We start from the raw sequence: 15,455 nt of genomic DNA, 5'->3' as shown, positions 1-15,455 counted from the left end.
ACAAAACTTTTATTGAACAATCCTGACCACATTTAACACAGCTGAAGTATCATACATCAAAACTTACGCAAAGATTTGAAGTCTGACTACATTTTAGGAGGCTTCTCTCTTCCAGTGCTTTAAAAGTCAAGTCAGAAACTTTCTTAAAACAGATGGACTCCCCCCCTCCCTCCATCTCTTCTATCCAAACTACAGTTACATGAAAACAAAGTCTACCAGCATCTGCAAATGATTTATACTGTAATTCTTAGGTCTCTGAATATATTTGTACTGTGGAAAAGAATGAACGGGGAGGAGGGGGGGGAATAAGTGTATGCATCTTCTTATAAAATCTGTGATACAGCAAAACCGAAGCTCTTTCAAAGCCCCACCCACTTCTTTCTATAGGGAACGTATCTCAACGATAAACTTCCTGCCATTGAAATGACTAGGACCTGAGCCATTCTACATTTGGCTGAATTATGCTCTGAAAAATAAAGCTGAACAAGATGAAAATACACACTGTACGTTCCCAAGGTATCTGTAATCTCATCTTTAATAATACTTATTTACAATATTTCTTGGCTGCTTTTTTACTCAGAGAGGTACTTTTTCAAAAAAAAATCAACACATGATCTACTGTGAAAACTACAGAAACAGTTTTGGCCCATCAGCACTCACTTTTTAGGTAAAATGTATTTTCTAGGGTTTCCGGACCCAGGCTGGGAAATTCCTGGAGATTTTGGGGGTGGAGCTTGGGGTTTGGGGAGGGGAGGGGCCTCAACAGAGTATAATGCCATACAGTCCACCTTCCGAAGCAGCTATTTTCTCCTGGGTAACTGATTTCTGTGGCCTGGAGATCAGTACTAATTCTGGGAGATCTCCAGATACTGTTTGCTCTGACTGGTAGTAGCTTTCCAGGGTCTCAGGTAGAGGTCTTTCATACCTCTCTAACTCATTAAACTGCTTTACGCCAAGTCAGACCATTGTTTTAAAGAAAATTTCGCTTCACCATTAAGCCAAACAGTCAGTGTGGTGGAGGAGATAAAAATACAAATAGGAAGAGCAGACTTAAAATCTCTCCTCTGCCATTTGAAGGTCACCGGGTGATCTTGGGCCAGCTTTCAGAATCAGATCAATGTACTTTAAAAGGTTGTAAGAATAAAATGGGAGAAATGGAGAAATGCCCTTGGAAGAAACATTATTGGGTGGGGGGCGTAATCCTACTTATGTGGGTTTTCTGGGAAAATTTAAATCGTAAAGTTTTCCCATTCAAATTTAAATTATTTAAATATTTAAATAACATTAGCAAAGTTCAAATAATGTTAGCAAAAGAAGGAAAATGCATCATGTACAAGCCTGGACCGTCTATAGGAATCAGGATTTGTCCATGCCTCATACCTCACATTTATCCCATCCAATGTGATCAATTTGCAGCACAAAAGCCTTCACAAGTATAGATAAAATTTACACGTGGGTGGAATTTTTTCCAAAGAAAAATATAGCATCAGAGAACTTTCCTATTTTTTTTCTCTTGCTGTTTTTTAATTAATTTGGAAAATTCTCTTCAATAAAAAAAATAATACATGAAAAAAAGAAAATTTTCCATTTTGGAAAAATTCCGTGAAAAGTTTTCCAACCCAAACTTTACTGCACTGGGGAAGCTTTACTGATATGTGGTTTAGAACACTAATTCTTTCATGCTGCATAGGTCCAAACGTTGCACATGCTGGATATAACGTAAGTATTCTAATGCTGGATGCACAAACTCCACACCATATCAACAGGCAAATTATATTAGCCTAAAGAAGCCTCTACTGTCAGCTTGTAATAAACAGGAGTTTGATCTCTCCACTCTTCTCCAAACTGCTCATAAAAACCCTATGCTAGCTCCAAGCTGTTCAGTTCTCTTGACAGTGAACACCATGGCCTCCACTACTTTAGAGGGCAGAGTTTGGATGGACAATCTTAAGACATGTGAGCAACCTGCCCTGTCATTCATTTTGCCCTCTAGGGACCAGAAAGGTACAGTCATCACTGTTGCTGAAAGGCTGCATAATCCAATGTTCTTTGATGCCAAAGAGTAACAGGGGCACCTGCTAAATTCTTCTTTGCTAAAAACAATGCACCAATGAGAGTCACTAAGTGGACCCATGCCATGCTAACATCGATACTTGACTACTGCAATGCACTGTACATTGGTTTCCCCTCTAAGTTAGAGACTCCAGTTGATGTAGAACATGGCAGCTCAACTATGGGTGGGAACTAGGAGAACCATGAATATTACTTCCATTCTACAGTCACTCCGTTAACTTCCTATCAGTTACCAAGCCCAGTGAAAGTTATTGGCTATCACCTACAAAGTTCTCCATGGTCTTGGTCCATTGTATCTATGGGACCACCTCTCTCCCTAAATTCCCTCACGGCAACTTTGCTCATTTGAACAGGGCTTTCTGCAGGTACCACTCTTCACAGGGGTAAAATCAATGGCTGCCTGTACATGGGCATTCTCTGTGGTGACCCCCACTTTACGGAATGGCCTACCTGAGGAGGTTAGGAAAGCTCCCACTCTCCTGGCCTTCAGGGCCAAACTGGAAAGCCACTTTGGTGTAGTGGTTAAGAGCACGGGACTTTAATCTAGAGAGCTGGGTTTGATTCCCCACTCCTCCATTTGAAGCCAGCTGGGTGACCTCGGGTCAGTCACCGCTCTCTGGGGCTCTCTCAGCCCCACCCACCTCACAGGGTGTTTGTTGTGGGGATAATAATGACATACTTTGCAAAGCGCTCTGAGTGGGCAATAAGTTGTCCTGAAGGGCGGTATATAAATCGAATGTTATTGTTTTGTTATTGCTATTATTCATAAGGCTGACTAGCCAAAGCCTAGGGACCCCACAGGGACAAGGAGCCCGTCAATTTTTTTTGCTAAGGCACACCCCACCATAAATTACAATAAATTGATTCTCTTATATAACCTCTATTAATAAGAGAATTAACTGCTTCCTTATTGAAGTGAAACAAATTGTCTCTTATATTAAAACAATTATCCATAAATTATATATTTTAATAAATAATAACATAATAAATAATATTTTAATAAATAATATAATTGAACAATTATACCCCAAAAATGTGCTTTCCTGAAGAGTTCTACTCGCGGAATAAAAATATCTTTAAAATTGTGAATAGAATTCTTCAGGAGACCCTCAAAATGGATAGAGGGCTATGTACTGCGGTCTAGTACCTACCGTACCAAAGTCAGCTGTAGTGGAGTGAAATACTGACGTGCCGGAGGGGGCCCAAAATACCTGAAAGCCTAGGGGCCCAGCCATGGGTTAATACCGTCCCGCTGGCCTTCCGTAAAGGATGCAAAACTGAATTGTTCAAGCGGGGTTTTTTGATCAGATAGGAAGGCTGTACTGTAAGAAAGTGGCCTCAAGAGATCCATCAGTAAAGGGATAAGGAGGGACCAAAGACTTCTCTACTCTTGCTGTAAACAGTGAGGGACCATAGACTTCTCTACTATTACTACAAATATGATCCTACTGGGTAGTTCTTAAGTTGTTTAATCTATCAGTCATGGAATCTATCTATGCTGTTTCAACACTTAGATCTTTAAACCTTTCTTTTCAGTCTTTCTTTCTCTTTAAATCTTGCAAGTTGCATGTATATACCCATTACATGTGTACTGACATGTCATGATACTGATTGTACGGACTCACATCATGTCATTCGCCTCGAGTTTCAGTGAGAAAGGCGGACTATAAATGACGTAAATAAATTAAATAAATAAAGATAAGGTGCCAAGCAGTTGCTTGGCAAGCATCGGCAGCCATTGGGACTCCCAGCTGCACAGGCCCAACTGGGAAACCCCTGGGAGGGGGAAACAGCGCTGGTGCCAAGTTCAGTGCAAGTCTATCACATTTTCATCCCACCCTTCCTCCAAGGAGCACAGGGCAGCATATGCAATATTCCCCTCCTCCATTCTGCCCTTGAAACAACCCTGTGACGCAAAAGCAGAGAAAAAGACAGACTGGCCCAAAGTCACCCAGTGAACTTCTTGGCTGAGTGGAGATTTGAACCTGGGCCTCTTCACTCCCAGTGTGACATTCTAATCAATACACCCCAGGAGCTCTGGGTAAAGAAGATGACACTGTATTAAGCATTCAACAGGCACACTCAGATGCCTACACGATGTGCTATCCTATGCAGAGCTATGCTGGTATAGGGAAGAGCTGGGAATCTGTAATAAAAAAATATCATGGAATTTGCACCAGAGACATCAGAACTGCGTCTTGCCATCAAATGTTCCCTTTCCTTGCTTAATGACTACAAGATGTCTTGAAATCATCTGAAGTAACCCACAAAAGAAGAGTGAGCTACGTAAAGAGAGAAAACTGAAAAGGAGCAAAAAAGCAAGAGAGAATGTTTACCAAGACATAGGAATGTCATTTTAAAAACACAGGCCAGTTCAGCAATCGTCTTTCCAACAATACCATCAAGCCCCATGGAAAAGGTTATTTGCGAAACTCAAACTTGAATTCGCCCATGCAAGAGGTTACTTTGGTTAAGTTTATTATCATTTTTGCAGTTGTCTCCTTATAATGTAAACTGTAAGGATATTGCTTTCCTGCCTTTGTTTCATCTTAGCTGTACTTAAGGAAGGCTTAAACAATTTTTCACATTAACTGAAGCTGCCTTCCTCTTGCCAGAAGTTTGACATCTCTGGAGTCTAAAGGGCTGTCTTGGGAAGACAGCCCAAGAGCTCGATGGGAAACTGTCACACACCACAGAGGTACTAACAGCAATAGCAGCAGGTATTTGCAAAGCAATTAGTAAGCAAAGCCAATGCGAGAAGCTGTCATAAGCTCACGCAAACAACCAAGTCTATGAAAACAGAAGGAGAAAAAATGTCAAAGCGCTCCAAGAATCGTTTTTACAGATCAAGAGGAGCAAAAGTGATGCCCAGAAGATCACGACTGGCATGTTCAAAAACAGCACAATGCAAATGCATGCTTATGCATACTAACACCGTACCTCCTGCAGCTTGCCCAGTAACAAGCCACATCGTAAAATGCACATCGCTCTCTTGTTCTCACACACACCCCTCTTCCCTCTTCAGACAGCCACTGCAAGGCCAGCTAAGGACAAGGCAGCAGTTCGCTCCACTGCAATCTCAGCTCAGAGTTGGCTTGTCAAATTGCAAAAAAACTAAAAAGAATCCAATTAGCGCCCACAGAGGCTCTGCAGGAACAGGCTTTTCCCACTTCTGGCACTGCAACCAAGTTCTCAGAAGTCAACCTTTTTGATCTCCCCTCCAAATACAGAACGATGGTGCAGCCCAACCCCGAAATGATCGAATCTAATTCACTCCCCTAGAACAAGCCATTCTGTATAAAGATTACTCGAAGAGTTTCAGAAATATATTCTAGACCACAAGAAGAGAAGCAAGAAGAATGAGACGCATCGTGCCAAAACCACTGGCAAGAACGGCGCAGATCCAAGAGGACTCGAGCAAGTGAGCCCACCCATATCTCTGCAGAAGAAAACACCGATGAGAAATCTCCACAGGATCCTTAGCTAACCTGACTTGGAGAGAAACATATTCCCAGCCCCCCAACACAACACGGTCCTCCTGCAAACTGTGCCAAACCGCATTTCAAAAGGTAGAGAAAAAGATGGCAACCTGGCATCCTCTGAGCTGCTCAAAGGGCATGCCATATTTTGCACACTTAATACGCCACCTCTAAACATCGGTGCCAATTTATTTATGCAACAACACAGTTTGTGATAAGTGTACTGGAAAGGGACTACACAAAGAGAGCATCCCTGTCCCCTCACTAGAATTCGCTTGCCGGCACAGCTGGTGTCAAAATCAGACTGGCCGTGCCCAAACCTGAGGATGGATACACAGAATGTGAACGATATCTTTGCTTCAAATCTAATGGACTGACCAAATGCAAGAAACAGTGACACAGGAAAGCACGTGCACTGTGTAATCCACCTTGGAATTTAGTGACAAGGCAGATTATAAATGAATCACTAAATAATAAGAACAACATGGAAGTTAATGCATATTCCAGCCAGCTTCTTTCCGAACCACCCTGAAGGTGCAAGAAGACCTAACTTCACCTGCTTACTCCCATCTTAGTTTTCAGAAGCAAAGATGCTGGCGCTCAATTCTGTCCAGAATCACCATCCTCTATGCCAAGTGTCACTCCCAAAGATAATCATGGGCAACTTCCACTCTTATCAGGATTACCTTCCAGGGTTGCAGCCCTGGCACTGGGAACTGGTTATGAGTGTGGGAAGTTGCCTTGTTCCAAACGCCGGCTCTCTCTAGCCAGCACAGCACCCCTCTTTGAAAACCACAGCAAGGCTCGCTTCCCAGCCAGGACGAAGTTGGGTCCAGGTTCCTTATGCACCGGGCACAGAAACTTAAACCTGCTCGAAGGCTCCTTGCCCCCCCCCCCCGCCCCAGCTCCTTACTCTCCAACCCAAGGCAAAGCGGCTTAAGGACCAGAACTCTTCTGCGGTTTTTGACCAGGGACCCGGCGGGGAGGCCAACGCTTCGGCCTCCTTCCTCCCCGGCCCATACCCTTCGGCAGGGGGACAGGAGGCTGACGGCTCGCAGGTGCTTACTCGCAAGTCAGCCCGAGCCTTTCGCGCCGGGAAGCGAGCGCTAAGAGCGCGGCCGGGCTGGGGATCCGCCAAGCCAAGCGTGCGCTCCGGCGGCTGGGGCGGGGGTCTGCCTCGCCCAGTCCAGTCGAGCCCAGCCCGGCCTCTTACCCTTTGAGCGCATCGTGCCCCACCGCGCCGCCCGCCTGCCCTCGCCGCTTGGCCCGGCTGGCCCGGCTATTGCTGCTGCTGCTGCTGGGATCCTTCGCGGGGGTGACGATGAGGGCGGCGGCGTCTGCGTCCAAGTGGCTTTCGGCAGCCCCTCCGGCCGGGCTCCAAGCGACGCTCAGCAGCACGGTAAATCCCAGCGCGACCTCCAGCCGCATCTCGCCGGCCGGCCGCCCCCTTCCCCGGCGGAGAGAAGCGCGAAGGAGTCGCGGGAGGAGACGGGCGGGCTGGTGGGCGGAGGGGAGCCGCTCTTCGCTCCCTTTGCGGCGCGCCCCCTTTGCGCTCGGCGGCTCCTTCGCCCGCGGCTCAGCGGCTCAGGCTCGCCCCGGGCTCCACGCTGCGCAAGGAAAGGGGGAGAGAAGAGGACCGTTAGGTGCGGAAGGCGGCGCCGCCCGCCCGCCCGGCCGCCTCCCGCGCCTCCCCGCCCGGCCGGTGCCCGCCGAGGCCGGCCTCTGCCTCCAGGCCAGGCGCGCCCCGCGGCTCTCCCCTCCGGCGCTGCGGCCGGGCGCCCCGCGTTGCGCATCCCGGCTGCAGCCGCCCGCCTTCCCCGGCCCCTGTCAGCCCACGGGGCGCCTCGCCGCTGCCCGCCAGACACAACCCCGCGCCAAGCCTCCCCGGCCGGGAGCGAAAGGCACCCACAAGAGCGGCTCCGGCTGCGCTTCTCCCCGTGGCCGCCGCATCCACTGCCGCTGCCCGCCGCCGCCGCCTGCCTCCACTTTCCCCCTCCTCTCCCCTCCCCTCCTCCCCTCGTCTGCGAGGCGGCTTTTTTCTCGCGAGAAGGGGCGGGGGGGGGGGAGTGAAAACAAAGTTTCCCGAGGCGAAGGGCAGCCCGCGACCCGGGCAGGAGCCGCCTTGGCTTTTCCCCCTCTAGGCGCGCAAAAGGCACCGGGCGAAGGAAGGAAGGGAGAGAGAGGGGGGCACCACTCTTGGCACCACGCTCCTCCGGCCGGGCACAGGTCAGAGGGGCACCCCGAGCTTGGCCGCTGCCTAGGCGGCTTTGCAGCGGTCCCCAAGGGGCGGGTGAGGGAGAGACCTCCCGGGCCAAGGCGGAGGAGCCCGCGGGGCTGGCCAGGTGCCCAGCCGGGGAGCCAGGTTCTAAACCCGCGGGTGCAGAAGGAGGGAGGGGGGTCTCGATCCCCTCCGGAGGGGCAACGGAGCACGTCCTATGCCATGGCTTGCTTTACACACAAACACGCTACTCTCTAGTAGCCCGTGCCACATCACAGTGTGGGGCAGCAAGAGCTAGGATTGCCACCTTTGAGCCTGGCACAATTCTCTCCCAATTTTTCAGTAACCACATTCAGAGGAAGATCTGGACTCTAGAAACTGCTGGACTGACCAGCGGGTTCGGTTCATTTAGAACTCAGTGGGGACCACGGTTTCGGATACTGCTAATAGCCTAGCAAAGCTAAGGACCTTCGCACTGCAGTTGGGAACTGTTCACTGTACTTATGTATCTTTCTTTGCATCACATGGAGAGGGTGTGCTTCGTGCCTTTTGGTGCGCTTGTGTGTGGGTGTGTGAATGAGAGAGCTCTGTCCACAGATGTGCTGAAGGGGCTTTCTAGTTCACAACAATACTTATACCACAATGAATCTCTTAGCCCTTATGTAACACCATTTTTTTACAGCAAAACTCATCTGTCACTCTAAAAGATGGCAAATTATGCCCAGTCAAGTCATGGCACCAACATGTCAAAAGTAAAATAGCACCTGTCCTCATTTCTCCTGGGAAAATCAAAAAAGGGATTTGTGATGCCTCAAAGATTAAGCAATTTATTGTGGCATAATAGACTGGACCCCACTTCATCATATACAAGAAGTAAAATTCAGCTAATAGGGCATACAGTGGAAGTAGTATAATGACAGTATAACCTGAGAAAGGCACCGGCTGATCTAAATCTTTTTTCTTCCTAGAAAACGCATGTTTTTCTTCTTTTATGGAACTTTGTCCTCAGCTTTCTGGGTGCAACCCTGTCCCCCATCAAAGGAACAAGAGGCTGTGGTTGACATACACCACACCAGATTACAACAAAAGGTATGTTGAGTTATCACACAAAAAACTAAATATATTTCCTGAGCAATCTATCATTCACTACCAAGGATTTGTTTCTTATGAGAATATATAGACCTACTGTAAGTTTTCTATTTCATGTGGATGAAGCATTCAAAATATGTCATTAGAAAAAAAATGGCCATATAGTGTTGTAATGTAAACCACTAAGTTCACCCCCATCCTTCCTTTTGGATGAAATAAAGATGCTAACCATGTTCACAAATTTAAGTGTAGAGTATGAGCAGGCTTGACCGCCTAACCTTATGCATTTTTACTCAAAAGTAAGCTTCACTGACTTCTGTGGATCTTCCATCCAGGTACACGAGATTAAAAACTCCTATTCGAATCCTTCTCAATATGATCCTTTTCACAGTTTGGGGGCATAAAATGCCATGCTGAACTGGAATACAAATTTAGGGCGCATTCCATCTACCATTCAAACATTTTAAATTTTGAACACACAATCCCATTTTTAACAAAAGGATTTTAAAATGCTTAAGTATGTCTGGATCATTCCCCAAATAAACACTCTATTGTTTAAGAATGTGATACAAAATCATCAGCGTGCATGGTGCTTCCATACAATCGTATAAGCAAAAATGCAAGTCTCTGCCCCAGGGAGTTTACTGATCACTTGTTATTCCTGGTGCATGTTCACAGATGTGAACAAACAGGCCTCTAGGTGGTTTTGCTTTGGGATTATGGAAAACCTTGGCCTGCCCCAATGATGTCACTCACAGAACAACACATTCATTTATGGTGTATTGTTAATCTTTGTGAGATCCCACCCTTATTAGGGGCCTAGAAATGTATTGAGCTCTGTCCCATGAGATCAAAACTCCAACACAGAATCACATAACTCAATTTGGTCTAAAGTTCAGTCCTCAGAAGTCAACGGATAAATTCCTAACGTTTTAGATTCAACAGCAACAGGACAGAAAAGAATAAGCAATTACTTAGAGGGGTGAGGGAGGTTCATATCAGATTCTTGAACTGTTTAAAAATGGCATAATCTTGGCTTGCATAGAAGGGTGGTGAGGTTCATTCCATTTTTGTGCCACAGTCCACAAGTTAAGCCATAGACTGTAAATGAAAGGTCAATGCAGGTTTAATGGCTCTGATCTCTTAATTGCTGTTTAACAACAATTAAAGGAACAGGCTACAAAATTGTGCATTCTCACTCCTACAGCAAAATTTCCCCATTCCACCTTCACCATGTTATTTTTATTTATTTTATTTATGTCATTTATGGTCCACCTTTCTCACTCAGACTCACACAGTGTGAGTTTAGTACAGTCAGTATCAAGGACAATTTCATAAAAAATGCCATAGGGTAAATAAACATGAGTTTACAAAGACAACATTAGCAAGAATCCAAAACAGAGTTGAAGAAATGCTGAAACAGAACATAAGTAATTCTAGGACTGACATAGGAACACATATTTAAAGCATAAGGCAACGTAGTGCTGAAGTCTATGGGTGAAGTCTATGGTCCCTAACTCATTAGTGGAGCATCTGAGACCCCTCCCTGCACTACAAAAGCCTTTTTGAATAATTCGGTTTTGCATCATTTGCGGAAAGCTAGGAGAGTGCGGACTCTCCTGACCTGCTCAGACAGGCCATTCCACAAGGTGGGGGCCACCACAGAGAAAGCCCGTGTACAGGCTGCTGTTGATTTCACCCATGTGCAAGGTGGCACCTGTTGGAACTTTTGTCAACTGTGGTTAAAGCTAATTAGGTTCCCTCTCAACCAAGGGTTTGCTAACCATCTTTAAACCCTGGTTTTAATCATGAATGAACAGGAACGTAGACAGACTTAACTGCAATGAACATGTACACTGACATTTTCTCTTAACCACAGTTCATGTTGGAAGGGGAGAATTCACTTTGGCAAGAGAAGCAGCTGCAGGAATCTCCCAGCAACTGCTAAAAGGCCTATCATGAACAGGAAGCTACATTGGTTCAAAAAATATAATATTTACCCCAAAGACATCACAAAAAAATCTGGCAAAATAAGCTGAACCTCAACTCAAATAAGATTTCTGTGAACACCTCTATTTAAAAGCCAGTATTTGTTTGAGACTACTTGGGAAGGAGACTAGCATTGCAAAGGAGCAAAATGCAAGCCCCTGTAGAAAATTGAGGGCATTACTCTAAGATTTTGTTGTTGCTGTTGTTGAGTTATGTTGGCCGTGGCCAGAGAGAGATACATCCTAGCTGTCCATCTTACGGACTTGCATTGAGTAATCCACCTTCAGTCTCAGCGAGAAAGACATACATACATAATTTCAAAGCTCCTTTTAAAAAGTTTCACATTTAAATTCTCACTTTCCATTTTGTGTCTATTGCTGACCCATCATTTATCCCGTGGAGGAAAAAAAAAAAGCACAACATTGTATTCTGCCGTGGAGTAAAGAACACCAGATGCGCACCTGAATTCTTTGCCGCATCTTCATCTGGCCACAAATCCAAACAGGAGTCGTCGGCAACAGTCTTTTGTTCCGGTTGGGAATTTCCAGGGTCCATGCTAAGCCCAGAAAAAGCCAGCAAGATGTCATTTGCAAACAACATCAGAAAAGAAACACTGTATTCAGGCTATCGTTTACGCTTAGTAACGCTGTTAAAGAGTTTTGAGTGCTGAAGAGTGTCAAGGTTCGTATCCTACACAACAACCGGAGCAAAAGAACCCACTTCCAGTTAAAAATAGCCTTGTGTGGCAAAACTGACGTTCCAAATGGTTTGCTGCACTGTTTTACAGACAAGAAAAGCAAAACTTCCCATTTTTTATTTTATTTATTTACGTCATTTATAGTCTGCCTTTCTCACTGAGACTCAAGTTGGATTACACAGTATGAGGTTAATACAATCGGTATCTAGTACATTTCAATACAATACCATAAGGTAAACAGATACAAGTTTAAAAGACACAGCATTAGCAAGGAACCAAGACAGAGTAGAAAAAATACTGGAGCAAAACAATCAATTCTAGGACTAACATTAGACAACATGGAGTGCTGGTTGTACATAGGAGTACATATTTAAAGCAGAAGATAATATATAAGGCAAAAATAGTGATGAAGTCTATGATGCCCAGCTTGTTAATGAAGCATCTGAGACCCCCATCCCTACAATACAGCCTTCCCATTTGAGTAAAAAGCCTTTTTGAATAGTTTGGTTTTGCATCGTTTGCGGAAAGCCAGGAGAGTGGGGGCTCTTCTGACTTCCTCAGCCAGGTCATTCCACGGGATAGGGGCCACCACAGAGAAAGCCCTTGTACGGGCTGCTGCTGACTTCATCTGTGTGCAGCCTGGCACCTGCAGGAGACCCTGTACCATCTGCTGCCAAAAACTCTGTGTAGGCAAGATGTATACTATATGGGCCAGTACAGTCCATGGCCCACCAAGCTCAAAACTTTCAAGCTATGACTGGCAGCTTACCAGAGAGCTTGCAAAAACTTCTGCTGGTTCTCTCCCCTCCCCCACAACATGCCATCAAAAAAATTAAGGGACTTATGAGGCACCTACTAGTTCACAACACACTGCTTAGTGGGTTTTGCAGGCCTGTGATAAAAAATATGGAACAATGCCTACACTATCTTTTAAGATAAACAGTGGAGCCTTAACAGAATTTGAAGGGCAGTGGCAGATACAAAAACTCCGGCATCGAAAACCATTTATCTGAACATAAGACCCAAGGAGGATAATTCAGAAAAGTTTCATCTGTGTGTGTCAGCTTTCTGCTGGTTTTCAAATCTGCAGCTACCATACCCTGCAGTCTGTTTTCATTGAATGTCCTAACTGTTGATCATACTGTATTTTTGCTCTGTGAGTTTCCTAGCTATGGATTATATTGTATTCACATGCAGTATGTAATCCAACTTGGATCTCCGTGAGAAAGGCGGACTATAAACAAACCATAATAATAATAATTTCAGATGGGGCAATCTGTAGCAGTAAAACAAAACAGGAGTCCAGCATCACCTCAAAGGCTAACAATATTTATTCAAACATAAATTTTCATGCGTCAGAGTGCACTTCATCCACAGCATACCCACCGGTTTCAACAAAAATCAGTCCCACCTAAATACTACATTTATGAAAATATTTCTCACCTTTCCATCTTGTGACTGTAAAAAGACCAAGTTCACAGGAGAACAGTCCAGAAGAGAACCTAGCAAGCATTCATCATCTGAGTCAAGGCTGCTCCACCCGGGGATAGTCAACACATAAATTAAGCTGCCTTGTACTCTCGAAGTCAATATTGACCCGTGACTGGTGGCAGCTCTCTAGATTCTCAGGTGGAAGTTTCACGTTACCTGCTAAGTGTTGCTGTTAAATGGATATGCCAGGAGTTGAACCCGAGACTCTCTGCTTACCATGCAAATCCCCCATGGAGCTACAGTCCCTCCCTCATAGTGAAGAGACCAAGTCCTGTGGAAAGGGAGTGAAGAGTATACAGTTGGGCAACGGACAAGTTATCAGCAAGCAGGAGCATGAGGTTGGATAAAAGGACCGGGGAACAGCCAGAAAGGTATAATGGGAACGGGCAGTGTGGATGGGATGCCACGCCAGAGCTTTCCTATGGTAGAGAAGATAGAAACGTCGCCAAATCAATATTTATTTGAAAGATTTCTATTCTGCCTTCCCTCTACAAACCCAAGGCAACTAAAAACAGCAAAAGCTGTAGGACACAGACATCATAAGCGTCCAACGAGTTAAAACCAATACACAATTCAATACAGATGCACGGAGGTAAAAGCAGCCAAAAAACCAAAAACGGTATACCCGCCACCAATTACATTTCATCATTCTGGGTAAACTACCCTGGGGATCTTTTCTAGGTCCCCAAAAGATGTGTTGGTAGAAATCAAATAAATAATAAAGGAAACGGAAGGTGGCTTATCAGGTGGATCAATAAAACAACATAAAAGTTTTAAAAAGCGAGTAAAAAGCAACCGTCAGACCCAAGTCACAGCACATGCAGCAACCACAAAAAATCCAACTGCTGTTCAATCCAAAAACATGCCGAAACAGTAAGGTCTTCATTTGGCACCTGAAGGAGAGCAAGGTAGGAGCCAGCTGGCTCTCTCAAAACAGAGAGTTCCAGAGGCTGAACAGCTGAAAAAGCCCTGGCCCATGTATCCATCCACCCACGGTACTTCAGATAGGGATGGGACATAGTGCAGGGCTTAGGAAGCAGGCCTCCTCGTGGAGGTAGGCTCATATAGGCAGAGGCAATCCTTCGGATAACCCAGTTCCAGATCATTGTCTTAGCTGCTTTCTGAAGGTTTGTTTTTAGCAACACTGAGTAAGAGAAATTATATTCGCAAAAGCTTGTTCGTGTTTTAAAGTGCCACCGGATTCCTTTTTCCTTTCAAAGGAATGCTACATTTGAATGCATTTGGTTATGCATCCCATTTTTAACTTGGAGGATACGGCTAAAACAGTAAAATATCCCTATATTTACTCCCTAGGACAAAATGTCTAGCAAGGACTTCCGTTCTATGCATGTATGCTTGGGAATAACCTTCTGGGAAGAATATTGAAAATGCAAAAAAAAAAGTAGTTTATCAAATGTCTCTCTTGTTGAAGTTCTTATACTAGGCATGCATTTCCAAAATAGCCTTTTCACCAAATACATCTGTACAGAATCTAGGCCCACGTTAACACACATCAGGATCTCAGTGGCAGCTGAGGGCTTAAACGAAGCTGCAGACTCAAGGGATATGAAGGGAAAATTAGTGAGGTCCCACCCCCAGCCCCGACAATCCGTAAAGGTCTCACATTTTTCAAGTATGCAAAATAACTATCACTCTTACGTTTTTCTGTTGAAATGAGTTCATTCTAAGTGTGCCCACAGAAAGCAAACCCTGGAAGTTCTGAGGGGCAAGCATCTGACGTAGAATGCCAATAAGAGAGGTATCATTGAGATAGAATTTGGCTCATAGCCTGTGTCTAGAGAGAAGTCAGATGGAGACTGAGGGAGAAATAATACAACTGTTGGGGGAAGGAGGAAACACTTTATTTTGTCTATTATCAGGTACCCTCAGGGAGCCTTTTAAGAGATGTGGACAGGTTGTTCCTCTCTTGTGGTGAAACTTGATGAATTTTCCATAATACTGTTGGAAGACACAAGTCCTGGCTTTAGTAGCTTTTTCAGGCCGATGCATTCCACGCATTGGCACTCACCCATTTTCTTCCCCTTCTTCCAAAAGCCGCCTAATGATCTTTCACAGCTTCAAACTTACGAATAAATTACATGTCCTACAGAGTGGTCATGTAGCTACACAGGGCAAGTTCTTCTTCCTCAAAATTTTTGCTTTTAACTCTTAGAACAAATGTGACACAGAACATTATGTTTACCCTTGTGGGGGCCGACATTCCATTCATGTTGTTTTGATAAACAAATTTGTCAGGGAGATGAATGGATTTTTGTGTTTGTAGGAAATTCGGTTCAGCCATTCCAATAAAGCACACTTTCCACATTTCTGTGGATTTCAGAAGAGGGAAAACATCCATTTTGCAGCACAAGTGTTTCTCTTATAACAAAAATACCAGTGGACGAGAAACAGAGTTGTG

At 45.0% G+C, this 15,455-nt stretch overlaps 1 protein-coding gene across 1 annotated transcript in view; it reads right to left on the bottom strand.

The window, feature by feature from the left end:
• Positions 1-7,543, bottom strand: part of FBN1 (fibrillin 1) — a 205,957-nt gene extending 198,414 nt beyond the window's left edge. Inside the window, exons 1-2 of the mRNA XM_055002220.1 lie at positions 7,462-7,543; positions 6,766-7,159 (exon numbers count right to left, since the gene is read on the bottom strand). Of these exons, the coding sequence (XP_054858195.1) occupies positions 6,766-6,980 (215 nt within the window). The 5' untranslated portion in view covers positions 6,981-7,159; positions 7,462-7,543. The remainder of the gene's footprint in view (positions 1-6,765; positions 7,160-7,461) is intronic.
• Between the last annotated feature and the right edge of the window lie 7,912 nt (positions 7,544-15,455).

This window comes from Eublepharis macularius, chromosome 18, assembly GCF_028583425.1.
Source record: "Eublepharis macularius isolate TG4126 chromosome 18, MPM_Emac_v1.0, whole genome shotgun sequence".
NCBI classification, from domain to species: Eukaryota; Metazoa; Chordata; class Lepidosauria; order Squamata; family Eublepharidae; genus Eublepharis; species Eublepharis macularius.
Note: the sequence above shows the minus strand (reverse complement) of the source record. Positions and strands in the feature narration are given on the sequence as shown.